The sequence below is a fragment of the Scyliorhinus canicula genome, chromosome 10, assembly GCF_902713615.1.
Source record: "Scyliorhinus canicula chromosome 10, sScyCan1.1, whole genome shotgun sequence".
Lineage (NCBI taxonomy): Eukaryota > Metazoa > Chordata > Chondrichthyes > Carcharhiniformes > Scyliorhinidae > Scyliorhinus > Scyliorhinus canicula.
Genome location: NC_052155.1, coordinates 97,033,825 through 97,055,965, shown reverse-complemented (window position 1 = coordinate 97,055,965; position 22,141 = coordinate 97,033,825). Strand labels below are relative to the sequence as shown.

At 49.0% G+C, this 22,141-nt stretch overlaps 1 protein-coding gene across 1 annotated transcript; it reads left to right on the top strand.

The window, feature by feature from the left end:
- Positions 1 to 6,088: 6,088 nt before the first annotated feature.
- penkb (proenkephalin b) lies at positions 6,089 to 19,216 on the top strand. The gene is made up of 3 exons (XM_038809401.1): positions 6,089 to 6,325; positions 6,951 to 7,091; positions 18,261 to 19,216. Exons 2-3 carry the CDS (start codon positions 6,954 to 6,956, stop codon positions 18,918 to 18,920), a joined length of 798 nt encoding a protein of 265 aa, XP_038665329.1. The 5' UTR covers positions 6,089 to 6,325; positions 6,951 to 6,953; the 3' UTR covers positions 18,921 to 19,216.
- The last annotated feature ends 2,925 nt before the right edge of the window (positions 19,217 to 22,141 follow it).

Sequence of the window (22,141 nt, the reverse complement as noted above, 5' to 3'; positions counted from 1 at the left end):
ACCAGGATGAAGGCATTGTCAAGCTGCCTGGATATCGGATGCAGATGTGCATGATGTGCAGCTCGTGGTCACACACAACTAAGCATTCCCCTTGTTCGGGAAGCGCACTCCCTCGTGCAGCGATGCTTGTAGGGTTGATCACCCCCTGGACCTGGGTAATCCTGATGATGGCGGCAAACCCAGCTGCTCGGGCAACCTGGTGGCTCGGCCCATATTCCTGTTGCTGCATTGTGCCAGCCGGGCATACAGGACCTCCATTACATCACAGATGCATGTGTGCACCAAGGTCTTTGAGATCCCAGACAGGTCCCCACTCAGCTCCTGGAAGGATCCCGTGGCATAAAGGTTCAGGGCGACCGTTACCTTGACGGCCAATGGGAGCTGGTGTCCTCCCCAATACCCCTATGGTTCCAGGTATGCCATGAAGAAGCATACAGCCTCCCTGGTCAACTGGCGTCTTCGACAACATGCCCCATCAAGCAGGTCCTCGAATGATAGGCGCTGCCCGTGTACAGGAGGCCTGATGCGGCACCGCCTTCCCACTGGCTCGTCCTGTTGGCTGGCTGGCTTGCCTCCCTCACTGGTTGGCTCCTCTGGGGCAGGCTCCACTGCTACAGGGCTATCTCCAACCGGCTCCTGCTCGTTCAGCCTCCTTGCATCAGCCAGGGCTGCAGCAGCCATGCAGATGCCAACCACTCCTGGTTGGGTGTAGAAATGCATTCTCTGCAGGGGGTAAAGGGCAGATATGTTACCATGGTGGGTACCCCTATGCTCAACCAGGTCCAGCAGGCTGCGCGGTCGCCCCAATCGGCATTGCAGCTCCTGACCCTGCATGTCAACCCGTCCCCCATTCCAACCCCAGCCATTCCCCCTGACTCGACACCACACCCCTGGTTCTGTCGGTGCTTAGCACCTGGAATGCCTGTGACTCTGCCACCTTTCCCAGCTGGTAGGCATATGGGTGGCTCGTGCAACCATGCAAGTGGCCCCTGTCCTGCGCCCTTCACTGGGACCTACTGTGGACATCCTCCTTGGATGGGCTGCGTGATGCCCCACCAGCCGGATGGTGGCCAGTTGTGGGGGAGGATACGGACAACCGGTGACACTCTGCTCAACTATGGCTATGGCCTATGGTGGCCAACCCGCTACACCCCCCCCTCCCCAACAGGCCCTGGCAGACTCTCCGCCCCCACCCCCACCCCCCCTGCCCCTACCCCCCAGCCAACAGTACAACTGGCAGCCCATGGCTACATCTTTGGGAACATATCTTACCTCCTCTTTTTCCCTCAGCTGCCATGGTGTCTCTCAGGCAGCCACAGCACCTGTTTCCCGATTTTAATGATTTTTATTATCACAAATAGGCTTACATTAACACTGCAATGAAGTTACTGTGAAAATCCCCTAGTCGCCACATTTCAGCGCCTGTTTGGGTACACAGAGGGAGAATTCAGAATATCCATATTACCTGATAGTATGTCTTTCTGGACTTGTGGGAGGAAACCGGAGCATCCGGAGGAAACTCATGCAGACATGAGGAGAACATGCAGACTCCACACAGACAGTGACCCAAGCCAGGAATCCTGAGACCCTGGCGCTCTGAAGCCACAGTGCTAACCATAAGCGAACCTCACCATTGGCACATCCGCCTGGCAGAGTTGGAGCATCGCGGAAAGCTCAAAGAATTCCAGGTTGGGCCCACTAATAGCAGCCAATGGTTATTACTGTATAATTTCCATGCCCACGCCGGCTTGCGATGTGGAACACATTCACGCCACTGTTGAGGCACCAGAGCATGGGTATTCGGTTGGGTGCCAGGCGCCGGCCGCAATTTCCGGCTGACGAGCGATTCTCTGTCCAATCATTATTCATGATTCCAGCGTCTCTAGACGGAGATCCCGACTCCTTAGCTTTTACTGCACTCTCCAGAGGGAAAATCTCTCTCCAGCAAGAGAGTTTCTGTACCACCTGTGTCCCTTAACATGTTAAGAGTTTGGCTACATCACTTGATGAAAAAGGGATGATCTTCACCTCAGGCAAAAACCCTGCTAACCTCCCACCTACCTCATTTGCCATGCCTCCTCCCACACCGTATTTACCTCAGGTCCCTCTTAACCTTTCAAATTCAACATACGTCTATTCCGGATGTTCCCTTAAAGTCTTAAACTTTCTTACCTCATCATAATCCTTAGATACCCCCTCTGACAGGGAAGCATAAACTTCCTGCACCCACCCCATCACTTCACTTGAGTTGCTATTTTCTCAAATGTCATGAGGCATGCCTCTACATCCTATTCCTCAATTTTTTCTAGTGCCTGTACAAATTTAAACATTATCCCCACTAGGATTTGGACTGGGGAGCGTTACTCCTCCCTCTTGACTTTCCTCAACTTCAACCTTTTAAGTTCTCCTTTTCTCTTTCTTTCCTTGATAATCTTTTCATTTCCACATCAAGTTCCTCATTTCAATTTTCTTTTGAAAAGCTCTTTCTTCCTCTTTTTCTCATAGCTCCATTTTTTTAAAAATTCCCTCTCATGCTCAAACGACAACCCAATACTCTCCAGATCAGTTTTCCCACCAGAAAATGCTCTGATGTTACACCACCTAGACTCCTTGCTCTTGGGCTCTCCTGTGTTTCTAACACAGACCCAAGCACTTGACTAACATATCATGTGGGAGAGAGAGAGAGAGAGAGAGAGAGAAAGTTTGTATTTGCTCTTGGGATGCGGGTATTTGTTGCCCATCCCTAATTGCCCTAGTGGCTTACTAGGCCATTTCAGTGGGGGGCAGTTAAGAGTCAACCACATCACTGTGTGGGTCTGGAGAGACAAGACCAGGTAAGGACTGCAGATTTCCTTCCCTGAAGGACATTAGTGAACCAGATAGTTTTTTTACGACCATTGTTAATGGTTCCATGGTCATCATTTATTAGACTTTTAATTCCAGATTTTGTTTTAATTCAAATTTTACCATCTGCCATGGTGGAATTCGAATCTGGGACCCCGGTGCATTACACTGGGTCTCTGGATTACTGGTCCAGTAATGCCACTGCCTCCCCAAAATTGCCAGTTAACAAATTGAACCTACTCCCTCCACAACCAGTTCCTAAGATCCACCTAGTGTCTGGCTTCTCTCCCAAACATGAAATCAGAGAACACAGTGTGTGGCAAACATGCTGTTTCAACGTTGAATCTTCTGCTTTAAAGGCACATCCCAATTATGGGTCCAGGACCAAAATAATAAAATAAATCAGAAAGAAAGGAAATAAACAGCAAACTATTAAATTGCCATCTCTTACTAAACTTCTGAGATGTTGATGTGTTCCTTTTCCCCATCAGACTGGCAAGAACTGAGATACATTAGGAGTTTGATTTTATCTTCCCATCACTCACCTCAGCTTCATCAGCTCAACTTCAAATGCACATCTATCTAAAGATTACAAAGGTATTCTCCACCTTAAAAATACCCAAAGCATCGTTATTTATCTATTGAGAAATTGCAAGTGATCTGAATCATTGTTCCTCTATCTTTATTGACCTGCCTGGGAAGACCAAAAGAAGGTAATTAAATGACAACAAAGAACTTGTTTAGTAATCACAACACATTCCAACCGTCCCTCCAACATTAGAATTATGTATAAAAATTGAAAAGGAAAGAGTTTAAAGTAGCATGTAATTTCAAATTTAGATTGCCATTTCTCAACTGCACAAATTTTGTTTAAAGTTTATCATGTCGTTTTGGTGTTTTGATTGTGGCGCCAATCTTCCACTGCTGCTTCTCTGCTCATTATGCTGTGTTTAAAATAAATGGTAAGAAGTCTTACACCAGGTTAAAGTCCAACAGGTTTGTTTCAAACACGAGCTTTCGGAACGCAGCTCCTTCCTCAGGTGACTGGAGAGGTATGATCCAGAAACATTTATATAGACAAAGTCAGCGATGCCGGACAATGCTTGGAATGCGAGAATTTGCAGGTAATCAAATCATTACAGATCCAGAGAGAGGTCTGAGCCAGATAGAATGTAATGATTTGATCACCTGCAAATTCTCGCATTCTCCGGCATCGCTGACTTTGTCTATATAAATGTTTCTGGATCATACCTCTCCAGTCACCTGAGGAAGGAGCTGCGCTCCGAAAGCTCGTGTTTGAAACAAACCTGTTGGACTTTAACCTGGTGTTGTAAGACGTCTTACTGTGCTCACCCCAGTCCAACGCCGGCATCTCCACATCATAAAATAAATGGGATAAGGAGGCTAGCTAAATGCCAGGCTGTCCTCTCGGGTGTGATCAATAGGTTAAGCTACAGGTATTATTAACAGGCATCAGAGCGGATTGCAAAACTGCCTAAGATTGAAGATCTTCTTATTTGGACGAAAACAGTTCTGGAGAATGGAGTTGTTCCTGTGGCATCTGCTCGCATTTTAGGCGTTTGTTTTCATTCCTCTAATAAAATTCTAAAGCTAACACCTCACAGGTCATAGAGAGCCACCCTATCTGAGTTCACACCCACGATCTTACAAAGTTAGCTGTAATTTCTTTAATTTGCGAGTGGAAATAACGTTGGATCCAGGCTGATAAAGTGGCGTGGAGCCAAGCTTTCAACACGGATTGGTATAAAACGAGTTATGGGGAACAAGGCTATTAATCCTTTGGGTTGTATACTCCATTAAACTCTCCAGGATTGTGGCGTCTCCCCTCTCCCCAGTAGACCAACTGGTCGAGAGTCTCGCAAAATCTTTCTCTGCACACCGCTCGAATCGATAAATATTTGCTTGAGAAGGTCGGTAAACAACAGTGTAACTGCTCCGACCTATGTGTGTGTGGCAGCCCTAAGTGAATGCTGAATTCTCTGCTGCGGGGTGCCTCAATGTACTTGATGCTTCCGAGTAGAGAGGAATTTCAGATAGCGCATTGGGGTGGGTGAGTCCCTGGAACGCGGCTGGGAGTATATCTGATTGATCCCCACACATTCACTGACACGAACAGTGGTTTATGCGATGAAACGTGTGCAGTAAAATGTCATTCATTGCTACAAAGCTATTAACCCTTCGTTGTAGAAAATGGAAGTCAAAATCTTGTGGTACCCAGAATCTCAGTATGTGTTTTATCAAGCATGTGTGTGGATGTTTATTATGTCTGGCAATATTCGCCGTTTTCCTTTGGATTTTAACCAGAATTTCAACAAAACAAAATCCTGCTGGATTGAAGACACCAGCTCACATATTGGGGGAGCTGGAGACGTCAGTGTTAAATGTGAGAATCCCCTAACCAGATTCAGTTGGTATCAGAAAAGGTACTTTTCGAAGTAACTTAAGCTTTTCCCCAAGACTGTTTTCTGGCGATCTTCTCTATAAGTATGACTGTCACTTGTTCCAGCACACAGCAGACAGATTCTTCACTCGGCGCAGTTCAAATTCGAGTGAAACCAATCTAGTCTGACGCTGGAGAATGGAGCCCAGCTCCCACAAACTCTCAACTGGCAAAACAAAATGCATATTTCTAAATAAATAAAATGAAATCAATTTAACCTCAAATGTGCCCAATTGCCATTATTCTACAGATCATTAGGCTGAGTGGGTGGTTTATGGGATACAGCTACCCACCAGAGTAACCCTGCTTTGGCGATTGTGATATTACCAAATATTACCAGGTCACTCAATAAAGAAGTAACTAATTGGATTTACATGTATTTATAACTTGTCCTTTGCTATTTCCTCAAGACCTCAGTTGCACCGAGTTCTGGCATTCATTACCAGTGAAGAAAAGACTTTGCAAGAGGCAGGTCAAGTTGGTCTTTGAGTAACAGCTTTGGGAGTTTGGTCTTGGAATGTAAATGCTCCCTGCTGTCTCTTCATATATTGTTTCTAAAAAAAATTACTGGGGACAATCGATCATCCCTCATTTACAAATCCACCTTTTTTTTTCCAAACTCCATCCTGAAGTGTTGTCATGTAGGCGGCGATGTGTCATGCACCATGAAAGATAAAAAGTGCGGACGTTCTGCGTCATTGGACTTCCAGGCAACTGTTTTGCTTCTTGAGCTCTTCACAGGAGTTGCTTCCATCTCCAACGTTGTAAATGTTAACAGCCTGACAGCTTGGATCAGGATTGACAGTCACCCACAGTGACCCGCCCTTACTTAAAGGCGTGCGGCGAGACAGTTCGGCATCAGTCGATTGCTTGCTATAACTGCGGGGCATTTGTCTATTTCCCAGGTCATCTTCGGAGATCGCCGCTTTCCCCTATAAATACCCGCTGAAGCCTGCAACAGCCAGAAAAAGCTACGCCCAGCTTCAGACGAGTTTCATTTTCAGAAAGGCTACAACTGAGGTAAGGCTGAACTTTTTGAGGCGCTGGCGGATTCTGGTGGTCCTTGGAACGTGTGACCAGGAGCAGAGCTTTCAAAATTCACTGAAACCGCATTTCTCTGTAACTGTACCGAGCATGCTTCATTTTGAACTAAAATAACTTCAAGCTTTGGTCTGTTAGCAGTGACCAATGTACTAAGTTTGGAGTGAAAAGCAAGCCGTGTGTAAATTCCTCTTTCGGATAGAGATGGTGATGATAAACATCGTTTTCACCATTTACTAATATCTTGTTTTGCACAGTAGTTTACATTTAGCAGCTGCTGTATGCTCCTCTTGCATTAACACCACACAGAGCCCGGGGATTTGTGTTGAGTCTAACCTGTACTGTCCAGCCGAGAAACAGAACTCTTTCCGAGATCCCTTCAACAAAAAGGCTAGTTCTGCTGTTAGAAAAGAACTGCCGTTTGCATCCAAGCTATAGATAAGCAGAAAGTGTCCCAAACTGGGTGATCGCATTTATGGTGTAGAATGATATGAAGGTTTTAAGTATGTTTGGGCGAAGATCGAGTAAGGTTTGAATGAAGACCTGCATGTTCCCTTTGAGTATCTGGGCTAAGTTTATCGTGTATTCTCCCCTGTATTTGCAGCTCATGGCGTTACTGTGGAAGTGCCACTGCCTGGTGGCGTTCTTGTGTGCCTCCTTCCTGGGAGTCGGGGCGGACTGTGACCAGGACTGCGCTTACTGTGCCTACCATCTGGCTGGTCATCTGACAGAGTTTAACCCGCTGGTGAGTTTAAACATCCCCCTTTAATGAAACGAAACACCTACCCTTTCACCCATACATACCCACTGTGTTGGCAAGGTTAGGAATCCCACCCTCATGCCGATGTGAAGTGAATGTTATCCTCGAAAAGCCGGCTGCGGGAAGTCACTTGTAACCTTGGCCAATCACCCCGCAATCCACGGTTTAGCCTAATGCAGCATTAGAGAAACGCCGGGTAATCTAAAATAGTTAAAAGCAATTTACTGCGGACGCTGCAATCTAAAACAAACAAAACAATAAAACACTGCTCAATCTCAGCAGTGATGTGGAGATGCCGGCGTTGGACTGGGGTGAGCACAGTAAGAAGTCTTACAACACCAGGTTAAAGTCCAACAGGTTTGTTTCAAACACGAGCTTTCGGAGCACGGCTCCTTCTTCAGGTGAATCTCAGCAGAACTGACAACATCTGTGGAGAAAGAAAGGGGCTCGCGTCTGGATGACTCTTTGTCAAAGCTCTAAAATAGTTGGGAGTTTTTAGGAAGTCAAGTATTTTATGACTGACTTTCATCAACTTGCTTCATTTGTATGACACAAAGCAGAGTGTTCATTCTGAACTCTGCAGGTGTTTATATGGCGGTTCTGTTCCAAGGAGTCAGAGAGGTGGGGAAAGTGAGCTCCCTGAATACCGCGTTGCCGAGGTCCGGGAAGATTGGGATGGGGAGTGAGAAAGAGACGGGAATGAGACAGAGAGGAAATCACTGGAGGCGAAGGCAGAAGCAGACAGGTAATCTTGAACTGTTCTACAGTCAGCGACGCGATTACTGGCCAAAGCTTTTCTTCCCGTTTGCAACGCCAATTCCGTTATCCCGCCGCTTCCTGAGTATTTCTAAAGCCAGAGACAAAAGAAGTCTCCAGTGGGAATGGAGGCAAAAAGGGACAGTCTCACTAGCGCCATCTAGCACCGCCTGTGGCTCACTGCACTGAATGGTCCGGGAAATGCCGGGCACTCCAACAATCCGCACGGGCATTTGGGACAAGTGTAACAGCTTGGCTTTCTCCTTTTAATGATCATTAATCTTGTCCCGCAAGAATTTTTAAAAAGTTATAACTGAATAAAGACAGGCTGCGGACCTGATAATTAGCCGATGAGAACCTATTCAGGTAGAAACCCCCCCGGATATCCTCATGGATACGCGGAAATACATTGAAGAAATTCTTGGACAATTCACTCCTGCCCCATTCCAGGTTCTCAGTCATTCCAGATTCAGACAGTTTCCAGCAGTCTGGGTGGAATCCCATTGTTCTCCCCGCCCGCCTCCAACTCCCGGGATTAAGCAGCTTCAGGTTCACTTTGCAGAAAAGTAGTTTCCAGCCTGGATTGTTTTTACTGCCCAATGTGGAGCATATTTTCAACACGGTCACCGTGCAACAAATAGTGATCGTTCATTGGGACCTTTAGCCCCCTGGCGTTTAGACTGCGCAGTCACAATGCATGAGCCTCAGTTTGCTCCGAGGCCTGGATACTTGGCCGAGTGCTCCTTCCCCAGGCTGTAATAAAACAGCTTGAAGAAAGATTTTCCCAAGCTGTCCCGTCAGGAGTGCCCAGTGAAAACCAGGCAGGACAACTAAACATTGGGCCCACAGATAGACCTCAACGAATGATTAATACGTGGCACTTAAATATGAAATGGAACGTGCAAATAAATTAATCCCGCGTATTTTTTCTGCTCGGAGAAACATTCTACATTGTGCACAGTGTTTGATATTAATGTGAGGGTATTTGTACAGTTCGCCAGGCTGGAATCACACAGCGGATCATTCAGCGGGTGTGGACCAAAGAGATGATTTCATATTTCCCGAAGCTGTTAAGAAAAACATTTCAACAAAACGTTGTGCTGCCCTCTCTCCGCAGATGCTGACTGACCAACTATGTGTTCCCGGCAATTTTCCTTCCTTGCAGACCTCCAGCATTTGCAGATTTGGTTTTTTTAAATTTACGAAGCTGCCTGATTCCTTTGGCAACAATGCCATTGAATGACATTTTAAAAGTAGTGTTAGCATTATTAATAAGTTTCGTGTTGTAAATAAGTATAAATCACCGACAAATAATGTTCCAACAAGGCGGCTGTGGGACTCGGAGATGTTTATGATGGACAGAGATTAATGGACATGAGGGGACAGTGGTCTAAGCGAACTCGCAAGGGTTGGGGGGTTATGTTTTAGAAGCGTGGACTTGGTCAGCTTCGGCCATAAACAGGATTTCCAATTGCCCGCCCCCAATAATTATGCACACTATTATTCACCAGTGAAGATAATCATTGCTGTGCATTCTTCCGCTCCGCAACAGGCGTGGGGCACAGCATACACAGCCTGTAATAGGAATACTGCAGATGCTGAACTTTGAAACAAGAACAGAGAATGCTGGAGAACTCAGCAGGTCTGACAGCAGCTACCAACATAAGAACTAGGAGCAGGAGTAGATAATTAACTTCCTGGAGCCTGCTCCATCATTCAATACGATCATCGCCGATCTCATCTTGGCCTCCACTCGACTTTCCAGCCCGTTCTATATCACCCCTCATTCCATTACTAATTAAAATCTGTCTGTCTTCTCATGAAGTGTATTCAATGTCCTGGCATCCACCGCACTCTGTGCTCCTGGATTTCACAGATTCAGGGCCCTTTAGGAGAAGTAATTTCTCCTCACCTCTATTTTAAATCTGCTACTCCTTATATTAAAACTATGACCTCTCGTTGTAGAGGAAGCATCCGCTCTACGTCTACTTTGTCAATCAAAACCTTTTATTATCCTACATACCTCAGTTAGATCTCCACTCATTCTTCTAATTTCAGAGAAAACAACGGTAACATTTCCAGCCAGTTTGGCTCTGCATTGGGACGAGAGAGGGAGAATGTGTTGGATATTAAACCGTAGCTGTGAGAGATTGCAACAAGATGTAACAACCTTAAGCACAAAAACAGATGGCCTGGGGTGGGGAACGGGAAGATTATTGTATTGAGACAATAGAGGTACCGGATATTTTTTTTAAAGGTTTTAAGATGGAGGAGAAAGGTTACAGTCTAAAGGTGTTGAACTCAATGTTGAGTTTTGAGATGCTGTTCCCAGTTTGCATTGGACTTACTCAGACAATATATGTATTTGCGTGTGGGGGCGGGGGTGCTCACACAAACTAGATACGTTGATATTTTATCAATGTAGCTATTTTAAAATCAAAATAAAGGTTTGGATAAAGTGAGAAATTAATTATTTGTTTGAGTGAATATAGTGCCAGATTGGAGAGATGCTAAATCGTTTCGGCGCCCAGTCTGTCTGGAGTAACCTGCCAGCAATGTGCAAATAATATGGCTAGGTGGTAAAATACAGGAGTTGGAGTAAGCTTCAACTAACCAGGCTTTCTTGCCAGAAGTGAGGTTGGAAGGTAATCTGGCAGTAGTTATCAAAGTGCAAATCACCATTTTCTGGGGTATCGCCTCAGATAACTAGCCGGCATATGATAGCAGTGCTGGCATGTCGCCCACCCTGATTTTGTGACCCATTTCTCTCAGTCATGGAAATGTATCAGGCAGCGGGGCGATCGGTGCACATTCGGATTCAGCCAAAGTGTTGTCAGTGTCACAACACTGAAATGACATGGGGAAGAATGGCGCGTGGAAATAGCAATTTTTGTGCATTTGCATTGTTTCGCTTCAAATTTCCAAATTCCCGACATATAAGTTGACGTGGTGAGAATTAAAAGGCCCACGGCCACTTTCTTAGGGGTGGACAATACATGACAGCCAAGCCAACAATGCCAGTGGGGAGAGGGGTAAGGGCGACTCCCCATCCACGGCCCCAGCAATGCCAGCGGGGAGAGGGGTAAGGGCGACTCTCCATCCCCGGCCCCAGCAATGCCAGCGGGGAGAGGGGTAAGGGCGACTCTCCATCCCTGGCCCTAGCAATTCCAGCGGGGAGAGGGGTAAGGGCGACTCCCCATCCCCGGCCCCAGCAATGCCAGCGGGGTGAGGGGTAAGGGCGACTCCCCATCCCCAGCAATGCCAGCGGGGAGAGTGGTAAGGGCGCCTCCCCGGCCCCAGCAATGCCAGCGGGGAGAGGGGTAAGGGCGACTCCCCATCCCCGGTCCCAGCAATGCCAGCGGGGAGAGGGGTAAGGGCGACTCCCCGGCCCCAGCAATGCCAGCGGGGAGAGGGGTAAGGGTGACTCCCCGGCCCCAGCAATGCCAGTGGGGAGAGGGGTAAGGGCGACTCTCCATCCCCGGCCCCAGCAATGCCAGCGGGGAGAGGGGTAAGGGCGACTCCCCAGCCCCAGCAATGCCAGCGGAGAGAGGGGTAAGGGCGACTCCCCGGCCCCAGCAATGCCAGCGGGGAGAGGGGTAAGGGTGACTCGCCGGCCCCAGCAATGCCAGCGGGGAGAGGAGTAAGGGCGACTTCCCATCCCTGGTCCCAGCATTGCCAGCGGGGAGAGGGGTAAGGGCGACTCCCCGGCCCCAGCAATGCCAGTGGGGAGAGGGGTAAGGGCGACTCCCCATCCCGGGCCCCAGCAATGCCAGCGGGAGAGGGGTAAGGGTGACTCCCCATCCCCGGCCCCAGCAATGCCAGCGGGGAGAGATGTTAGGGCGACTCTCCATCCCTGGTCCCAGTAATGCCAGCGGGGAGAGGGGTTAGGGCGACTCCCCATCCCCGGCCCCAGCAATGCCTGCGGGGAGAGGGATAAGGGCGACTCCCCGGCCCCAGCAATGCCAGCGGGGAGAGGAGTAAGGGTGGCTCTCCATCCCCGTCCCCAGCAATGCCAGCGGGGAGAGGGGTAAGGGCGACTCCCCATTCCCGACCCCAGCAATGCCAGCGGGGCGAGGGGTAAGGGAGACTCCCCGGTCCCAACAATGCCAGCGGGGAGAGGGGTAAGGGCGACTCTCCATCCCCGGTCCCAGCAATGCCAGCGGGGAGAGGGGTAAGGGCGACTCTCCATCCCCGGCCCCAGTAATGCCAGCGGGTAGAGGGCTAAGGGTGACTCCCCGGTCCCAGCAATGCCAGTGGGGAGAGGGGTAAGGGCAACTCCCCATCCCCGGCCCCAGCAATGCCAGCGGGGAGAGGGGTAAGGGCGACTCCCCGGCCCCAGCAATGCCTGCGGGGAGAGGGGTAAGGGCGACTCCCCGGTCCCAGCAATGCCAGTGGGGAGAGGGGTAAGGGCGACTCCCCGGCCCAAGCAATGCCAGCGGGGAGAGGGTTAAGGGCGACTCTCCATCCCTGGTCCCAGCAATGCCAGCGGGGAAAGGGGTAAGGGTGACTCTCCATCCCTGGTCCCAGCAATGCCAGCACGGAGAGGGGTAAGGGCGACTCCCCGGCCCCAGCAATGCCAGCTGGGAGAGGGGTAAGGGCGACTCTCCATCCCTGGTCCCAGCAATGCCAGCGGGGAGAGGGGTAAGGACGACTCTCCATCCCTGGTCCCAGCAATGCCAGCGGGGAGAGGGGTAAGGGCGACTCGCCATCCCTGGCCCCAACAATGCCATCGGGGAGAGGGGTAAGGGCGGCTCCCCGGTCCCAGCAATGCCAGCGGGGAGAGGGGTAAGGGCGACTCTCCATCCCCGGCCCCAGCAATGCCAGCGGGGAGAGGGGTAAGGGCAACTCTCCATCCCCGGCCCCAGCAATGCCAGCGGGGAGAGGGGTAAGGGCGACTCCCCGGTCCCAGCAATGCCAGTGGGGAGAGGGGTAAGGGCGACTCCCCGGCCCAAGCAATGCCAGCGGGGAGAGGGTTAAGGGCGACTCTCCAACCCTGGTCCCAGCAATGCCAGCGGGGAAAGGGGTAAGGGCGATTCTTTATCCCTGGTCCCAGCAATGCCAGTGGGGAGAGGGGTAAGGGCGACTCCCCGGCCCCAGCAATGCCAGCTGGGAGAGGGTTAAGGGCGACTCTCCATCCCTGGTCCCAGCGATGCCAGCGAGGAGAGGGGTAAGGGTGACTCTTCATTCGCGGCCCCAGCAATGCCAGCGGGGAGAGGGGTAAGGGCGACTCCCCGGCCCCAGCAATCCCAGTGGGGAGAGGGGTAAGGGCGACTCTCCATCCCTGGTCCCAGCAATGCCAGCAGGGAGAGGGGTAAGGGCGACTCTCCATCCCAGGCCCCAGCAATGCCAGCGGGGAGAGGGGTAAGGGCGACTCTCCATTCCCGGCCACAGCAATGCCAGCGGGGAGAGGGGTAAGGGCGACTCTCCATTCCCGGCCCCAGGAATGCCAGCGGGGAGAGGGGTAAGGGCGACTCTCCATTCCCGGCCCCAGCAATGCCAGCAGGGAGAGGGGTAAAGGCGACTCTCCATCCCTGGTCCCAGCAATGCCAGCGGGGAGAGGGGTAAGGGCGACTCTCCATCTATGGTCCCAGCAATGCCAGCAGGGAGAGGGGTAAGGGCGACTCTCCATCCCTGGTCCCAGCAATGCCAGCAGGGAGAGGGGTAAGGGCGACTCTCCATCCCTGGTCCCGGCAATGCCAGCAGGGAGAAGGGTAAGGGCGACTCTCCATCCCCGGCCCCAGCAATGCCAGCAGGGAGACGGGTAACGGCAACTCCCCGGCCCCAGCAATGCCAGCGGGGAGGGGAGTAAGGGTGACTCTCTATCCCCGGCCACAGCAATGCCAGCAGGGAGAGGGGTAAGGGCGACTCTCCATCCCTGGTCCCAGCAATGCCAGCGGGGAGAGGGGTAAGGGCAACTCTCCATCCCTGGTCCCAGCAATGCCAGCAGGGAGTGGGGTAAGGGCGACTCTCCATCCCTGGCCCCAGCAATGCCAGCGGGGAGAGGGGTAAGGGCGACTCTCCATCCCTGGTCCCAGCAATGCCAGCAGGGAGAGGGGTAAGGGCGACTCTCCATCGCCGGCCCCAGCAATGCCAGCAGGGAGGGGTAAGGGCGACTCTCCATCCCTGGTCCCAGCAATGCCAGCGGGGAGAGGGGTAAGGGCGGCTCTCCATTCCCGGCCCCAGCAATGCCAGCGGGGAGAGGGGTAAGGGCGACTCTCCATCCCTGGCCCCAGCAATGCCAGCGGGGAGAGGGGTAAGGGCGACTCCCCGGCCCCAGCAATGCCAGCAGGGAGAAGGGTAAGGGTGACTCTCCATCCCTGGCCCCAGCAATGCCAGCGGGGAGAGGGGTAAGGGCGACTCCCCGGCCCCAGCAATGCCAGCAGGGAGAAGGGTAAGGGCGACTCTCCATCCCTGGTCCCAGGAATGACAGCGATGTTCAGAGGCAAATACAGTCTGGTGCCTACAATCGCCATTCAGGCTCGATATGGGCTAGATACCTCCTTTACAAGGAGCAACGCCGCTTGGTAAAAACAAAGTGTGCAGTGTGTCGGTAGCCAGACAGAATCTTGGACGTGGTATTGTTTAGTGTTTCTAACGCGTGTAAAAGTGCCGTTTACTTTCTGTTCGTATCTTCATGTCTCTGACCAAGCTTTGGAAGGCATCAACAGTTCTCCAAAAGTCGTTTCTGTGCAACGAGTTGAAATGAAGGGGAGAATTACAATTAGTCAAGGGTTGGAAAACATCTCTTCCAGGTGAGCCAACCTTGATTGAAGTTTGCACTCACGCAACTTCAGTGGCCACCGAGCCTTTAGAGGGAAAGCATTGGACTGCGCCACTGTATGGCTGAAAGAGCGAATTGAAGGGCCTGCATTTATGCTGAGAGTTAAAGAAAAGCCAAAGGCCGTTCTTGCTGATTGTGCATAACTATTCTCCCATTTCAATTTTCTAAAATAAACACCAGTCCGCAATCTTGCACCTTTAAAATCTTTCGTTACTAATCAACTTATAATTGTATCTCTGTGGGTTCGTGGAACTGTCAGAAAACCATATCCAGAAATCCAAAGATATGCGGGTTAAGAGGATTGGCCATGCTAAATTGCCCCTTAGTGTCCAAAAGGTTAGGTGAGGTTATTAGGCTCCGGGTACAGGTTGGAGGTGTGAGCTTGGGTGTTCTTTCGAAGGGCTGGTGCGGACTTGATGGACCGAATGGCCACTGTCTGCACTGTAAATTCTATGATTCTATGACTATCATTTGCACTTGTCTAGTAAGTTTGTCTCTCTGGATAAGTATGTAGGGTTTGTGAAATGGGAGAATGAGGGTGCCCTCTAGGTGTATGCTTGTCATGTTCATTGCAGGCTTCATTTTAATCCGCTGTGCCTTGTCTGTCACAAGAGGCATCCGAGGGCAGAAACCTGGCAGTGGCAACCTGGGCCAGGGCTGTGCCAGGGCAGGACTCTCCCAGGGCTCTCCTTAGCTCTGTGCCCCCAGAGGCATTCCCTCAATCACTTCACGCCTGGCCAGACTTGATGTAAATGATACCGGTGACACTTCAGTGCTAGGTCAAGATTCCGTGAGTGGGGAAGGTCTGGAAAGAGTGCTTGCTCATGATATGGTGATGTACTAAAATGAGATTTCCAGCTCCCAGCGCAATTTACACTCATCCAGTGTGTGCGGGTGGGAAATTTCAAAACCCCATTACACCAGGGAGAATCGCAGTTTTTCAATTCTCTCCAGAGTTTGACGGAGAGAGAGGACTCCAAATCACCTCCATGGAAGAAAAACAAAATATTAGCTGCTGAAAATGTGAAATAAAAACAGAATGTACCAGAAATACTCAGTGGTCTAGTAGCACCCGTGGAGAGAAACAGAGCTAACGGGCACGATTTAACCAGAAAATAATATAGGTTTTGGGCACATTTAGCGGGGGTGTTTCTTGGTGGCTGCAGGAATCTTTGCTGTTTCCTTTGGCCTCAGGGAGTTTCTCTCCACCGAGGCCACATTTAGAATCATTTCCTACAGGCAATCCCTGCAGGAAAGGCTCCTTGCAGATCGGGGCACCATTTTGTCTGGCTGCCCTGATCCTCCTCCTGTCCCAGTCCATTCTTGTTTTCAACCCCCCCGCCACACCCTCAACCTTGGGGAGGCCCCTGAGAACACCCCCTCACCCCTCTCCACCTGGTAAGTTATCCCGGGCCTGACCCCTGGCAGTGCCAACCTGGCACCTGGGCACCCTACCACTGCCACACTGCCAATTAACCTGCCAGCCTAGCAGTGCTACTTGGTCTCCCTGATTGTGCCAGGTTGGCACCTCCATGGTGACTGGGTAGGGGCACTGCCAGGCTGCCAAGCTGGTAGTGCCAAGGTGCCCGAGTACCACCATGCCCTGTTCCGACCACCCGGGGTCTCTAATGATCTTGGAGATCCCACTAGCTGGTCCCCGTTTGTGGAAACCAGTACTAAACGGCGCCCTGGCGAGGTCTCCCAGGCGTGGCAGTTAGATCCGGACATTGAGAGAATCCCACAAACGGATATGTAAATGAGCCTACTTGCCCATTGAAATATGCCGATCTGGATCACGACCATTGAGGGTGAGATTCAGATTGTGATGTTTTGCGAGATGCCATTAAATCTGGCAAGGCATTTCTAGCATCGCAAATCGCGCAAGAGGCCTCCTGCGAGATTCAACGGCCTCATCATGAAATGAAATGAAATGAAAATCGCTTATTGTCACGAGTAGGCTTCAATGAAGTTACTGTGAAAAGCCCCTAGTCGCCACATTCCGGCGCCTGTCCGGGGAGGCTGGTTTGGGAATCGAACCGTGCTGCTGGCCTGCTTGGTCTGCTTTAAAAGCCAGCGATTTAGCCTGGTGAGCTAAAGTCGGGCGTGAAGAGGCCGTTAAATCATGCCCAACACATCAAATCATATATGACTTCTCCAGAACTGAAGGAGGGTAGAAATGTGAATGGCTATTATGGTATTGAAAGCGGAGAAGGGGAGTAAGTACAAAGGGTAAAAGAGATCAACTTGTTTTCTTTATCCTTTCATTGGATGTGAGTTTTTTTTTTAGAATTAGAATTAGAACAGTACAGCACAGAACAGGCCCTTCGGCCCTCGATGTTGTGCCTAGCAATGATCACCCTACTCAAGCCCACGTATCCACCCTATGCCAGTAACCCAACAACCCCCATTAACCTTATTTTTTAGGACACTAAGGGCAATTTAGCCTGGCCAATCCACCTAACCCGCACATCTTTTGGACTGTGGGAGGAAACCGGAGCACCCGGAGGAAACCCACGCACACACGGGGAGGACGTGCCGACTCCGCACAGACAGTGACCCAGCCGGGAATCGAACCTGGGACCCTGGAGCTGTGAAGCATTGATGCTAACCACCATGCTACCGTGCTGCCCAAGTGTTGCTGACAAGGCCAGCATTTGCTTCCCATCTCCAATTGCCCTTTCAGAGCACAGTTAAGAGTCAATCACATTGCTGTGTGTCTGGAAAAATATGGAGGCCAGAACAAGTAAGAAGAACAGATTTATAAGCCCCATAGAGGCTTTTGCAACAATCAATGATATTTTCACGGTCGCCATCAGTAAGACTAGCGTTATATTCCTGATCTAGTAACTGAATTTAAATTCCACCAACTACTGGGGAGGGATTTGAACCCATGCTCCCAGAATATTAGGCTGGGTCATTGGATTACTAATCTACACCACTATTGCCAAAGATGTAATGGAACAAAAGGCAAAGGGAGTGATAATGGAAGGAAACAAAATAGTTGTCAAAAGTGATCTGAATGGCAGAATAATGAACAGCTCTATCCAAAAGCAAAAACATGAAAAATAAGATTCAGTCACGCGCAAGGCAAAGAAAAGCAGAATCAAAAAAAGGGGCAAATTTCATGGTTTGAAAATGTCGAATTCAGTGTTGAGTCTAGAAGCCTGTCAAGTGCCTAATCCTTCTGGATTTAATATTGAGTTTAACGATTTCAGACCATGAACTCTGCTCCTCCATTGTGATTCTGTTTTTTGCCACGTGGCAGTCTGAATCTTGTTTTTCATGATTTTGCTTTTGGACATTATTCTGCCACTCACACTGAACAAATGCTGTGTCTAATTCCTCCTGCCCTCTACCCATCCCAGATCTTCCCTTTTGTCCTCCCTCTCCCTCCCCCCTTTTAATGGCATTAAGCTCAATTCATTTCTATCCTCTTCCAATTCTGAAGAAGTCATTTTCGCCTCAAACAATTAACTCTGTTTCTCTCCCCACAGATGCTGCCAGACCTGCTGTTCTGTTATAACTAAAATATAGGAACTTATTAAACCTTAATTTGTTTGACTGTCATGCTGTCTCTCAGTGGCATCCTTTGATCCATAAATGTTATTTTCTTTCAGAGTTGCACGTTAGAGTGTGAAGGTAAGCTGCCATCAGGAAAGGCATGGGGGATGTGTAAGGAGCTGGAGGAAGTCAACAAACCCCATGATGACAGTGAAAGTTCTCCTGAGAGTGACAAAGAAAAGGAAGCACAACGCCTGCTTTTGAACAAAAGGTATGGCGGCTTCATGAAGCGTTATGGAGGCTTCATGAAAAAAGCAGACAGTGGTGATACATATATTTCCGAAGTTGACGATGAAAATAAAGGAAGAGAGATACTAAGTAAGAGATATGGAGGGTTCATGAAGAAGGACATTGAAAGCCCTTCTTCGGTCGATTCAGCTGACATTCTGAGAGAGCTGCTAAACTTAAATGAGCTCAATGAACGGAAGCATTACTTGGACCACAGCGACTCTGACAACCGTAGCGAGATCATGAAGCGATATGGAGGATTCATGAATGGATTCAAGAGAAGCCCAGAAATAGAAGATTTACCAGAATTGCAAAAAAGATATGGGGGCTTCATGAGAAGATTTGGTAAACCAGAGTACCAGAAAAGATATGGTGGATTTATGAAACGTTGGAATGATGCTCTCATTCCTTCTGATGAAGATGGTGAAATTTATTCCAAAGAAGTCCCTGAACTTGAAAAGAGATATGGTGGATTTATGAGAATTTAGACATACAATTGGAAAGACTGTCTCTGTTCTCGTATTTAAGTGTACTGTGTTGCTTAGAACGTACAGGTGTTTTTTACTGTTTAGTTTAACAATAGGCGACCTGCAACCCTACATCTTGCGTGCAGATCTAGGTTGCCTTTAGTCGAGATGAGATTGTCAAAATTAATTGTACCCCTTCTTTGTGCACTTTCTTCTCGAACTGTTAACTGTTGTCTCATTTTCATTCAGTGTAAAACAAAGAATGATCTCAACTGCCTAGTTGTACATATTCAAATAAATATAATCGCAAAATGATATTTAAACTCTTGTGTTTTTTTGAATATTTGTTCTTTAATTCAAACTAGCAAGTATGGGCTTAATATCATAAATCCATAAGAGGCCGTAAAACATAAGAGCAAAATTAGGCCATTCGGCCAATCGAGTCTGCTCCATCATTCAATCATGGCTCATATGTTTCTCATCCCCATTCTCCTGTCTTTGCCGCATATTAATCAAGAACCTATCTATCCCTGTCTTAAAGACACTCAATGATTTGGCCTCCACACTCTTCTGCGGCAATGAGTCCATAGATTCACCACCCTCTGACTGAAGAAATTCCTCCTCATCTCTGTTTTCAAGAATAGTCCCTTATTGTCCCTTCAGTCTGAGGCTGCGGCCTCTGGTTCTAGTTTTTCTACAAGTGGAAACATCTGCTCCATGCCCACTCTATCTAGGCCTCTCAGGATCCTGTAGGTTTCCCCTCATCCTTCTAAACTCCAATGAGTACAGACACAGAGTCCTCAACCGCTCCTCATATGACACGCTCTTCATTCCAGGGATGATTCTTGTGAACCTCCTCCGGACCCTTTCCAAGGCCAGAACATCCTTCCTTAAATACGCGGCCCACAACTGCTCACAATACTCCAAATGGAGTTTCACCAGAGCCTTACATAGTCTCAGCAGTACATCCCTGGTCTTGTATTTTAGCCCTCTCGACATGAATGCTAACATTGCATTTGCCTTCCTAACTGAACCTGCACGTTAAACCTTAAGAGAATTTTGAACCAGGGCACCTACATCCCTTTGTGTTTCTGATTTCCTAAGCCTTTTTCCATTTAGAAAATAGTCTCTGCCTCCATTCTTCCTACCAAAGTGCATAACCTCTCACTTTTCCACATTGTATTCCATCTGCCACTTCTTTGCCCTCTCTCCAACCTGTCCAAGTCCTTCTGCAGCCCTCCTGCTTCCTCAATACCATCTGTCCCTCTGCCCATCTTTGTATCATCTGCAAACTTAGCAACAGTGCCACCAACAAACAATCAACGGTAACAAATACAATGTCAATCTCCTGGCCAACAATTCCTAAAGTGCTGTGCAACTGTCTCCAGATTTTCAACATCGCTTCTACTACAGGACTCCCTAAGTATTTCCCCGGGGCCATCAGGAGTGGTGCTGTTGCCAACACCCTCAGCCCCGACCTCCTGCACCAACTCTCCTCCATTCTACCCCACTTGTGGATAGCCGGTCAAAACTCGCCCACAACTCCTTCCTCTTTTCCAACAGTGTTGGATCTACATTCTGGGCATATCTCCTATCCACTTCCAACATCTCATCTATTAACCTTTGCTGTTCCACCCTCTCCTCCTTATCCACCTTTGCCTTAAACAATGTCACCTCCTCACTCACCACTGCCTTCAAAGCTTCCCATCCGTCCACCTGCAAGACCTCATCTGTACAATTAAACCGCACATATTCCTCAATCACTTTTCCAATCTTATTACAAAACTCTTGGTCCCCCCAACAGCCCCACATCCAATCTACACCCCAGCCTTCTATTCCCTTTGTTGCTATATTTATCTGGTTCTAAATACAGCGGTCAATATGGTCGCCTTCCGTGATCCTAATTATGTTTGCTCTAGAGTCGCCAGGTATCTCTCGATACCGCCACAAGGTTCAAACCCGAATACTAATCAAAGAACCAATGCAGTTAGTTAGTTAGTTCAAAGTCAATACTATTTATTTACACACACAATAATATCTACTCAAGCACAAAATACCATAAACTAAACTATCTCTAACGCTAACGCTTATACTTAACTTCGGGTGCCCACTCAGTCAGAGCAACAATGGCCGTTGTTCGGATCTGAGGCTGTTGGGTTCGAAGACTTGACAGGAGAACAGCTAAGGTCATCCGTCTGATAGCGAGCGTTGATCTTGGACTTACTTGCTTCTGGTGCAGCTGGTGGACGGGTCTCTCCGCTTCGAGAGCCGAGTCCAAGTGAGCGATTCTCTCTCGGGGGCTTCTTCTTATACCTGAAGGGGCTTCGCGCGCTTTTGGGCGGGCCTTGAACTTGGCCCCAATTAATTGGGCCGTATCTTGATCATTCGTATTGATCTTGACCAATAAAGGGGTGGGTGCACTGATGGCTGGGCGTGTCTTTGGTGGCCATTGGCCTTGTTTTGTTTGTGTCTTTAGTGGCGCCAGGATGTCTGCAATAGTATCGGTTACTTGAGTGTCATTCCTTTGTTCCCGGAGATGGGCCATCAATATGTTAATCGACCTATAGTTTCAGTCTCGTCTGGGAGTTGCCTTCTCAATACGCATCCAGGTTCTGTGCCTGCTTGCTTTCCTGTGTTGTTGAAAACTCACCACTATTCTTAGAATTTCCCCTATACCAAAAAGGGCCGACATTCTAAATGGTGAACAGGGATTCTCACTCCCTGACTCCTATGCAGGCTTCGGTGGGTGCTATTCAGGTCAAACTATATTTTCAAGTTATCCCCCAGTATAACCCATACCTTCACAGAAGATTTCATTTCCTTACCACTTAGTAGCATCGATCCTCGGTCCCGCATTGCTAAGTAAGTAGACTTTGGAATAACCATTGTTTCAGGTTAAAACTTTTAAGTTATTTTATTATATTTTTTCTTTTAAAAGCTGCAATCACTGTCTTTACAGAAAAGTAAAAAGATCTTGCTTCTGGATCCTTCTGGTTGCTTGAAAGGACCTTCAGGCCCACCTTGACAATCAGTCTGCTTTAAAGTCTGGTCTTCTTTAGATGTGTTCGCTGGTTAGCTCGGTTGCTATGTTCTATCTTTCCCATGTACCGAGCTGTGAGAGCTGGCTGTCTCTGAGCTGACTCTGAGATGACTCTGCCTCCTCTTTAAATTCTGGTCTTCCTTATATGTATTAGATCTTTTAGCTCGGCTACTTTGCTTTGTCCCTTTCCCACGACCGAGCT

Excerpts from the sequence above, each read along its gene's own strand:
- penkb (XM_038809401.1), top strand. The coding sequence starts at position 6,954 with ATGGCGTTACTGTGGAAGTGCCACTGCCTGGTGGCGTTCTTGTGTGCC. Across the intron at positions 7,092-18,260 it reads TGACAGAGTTTAACCCGCTG|AGTTGCACGTTAGAGTGTGA; the intron begins GTGAGTTTAAAC and ends ATTTTCTTTCAG.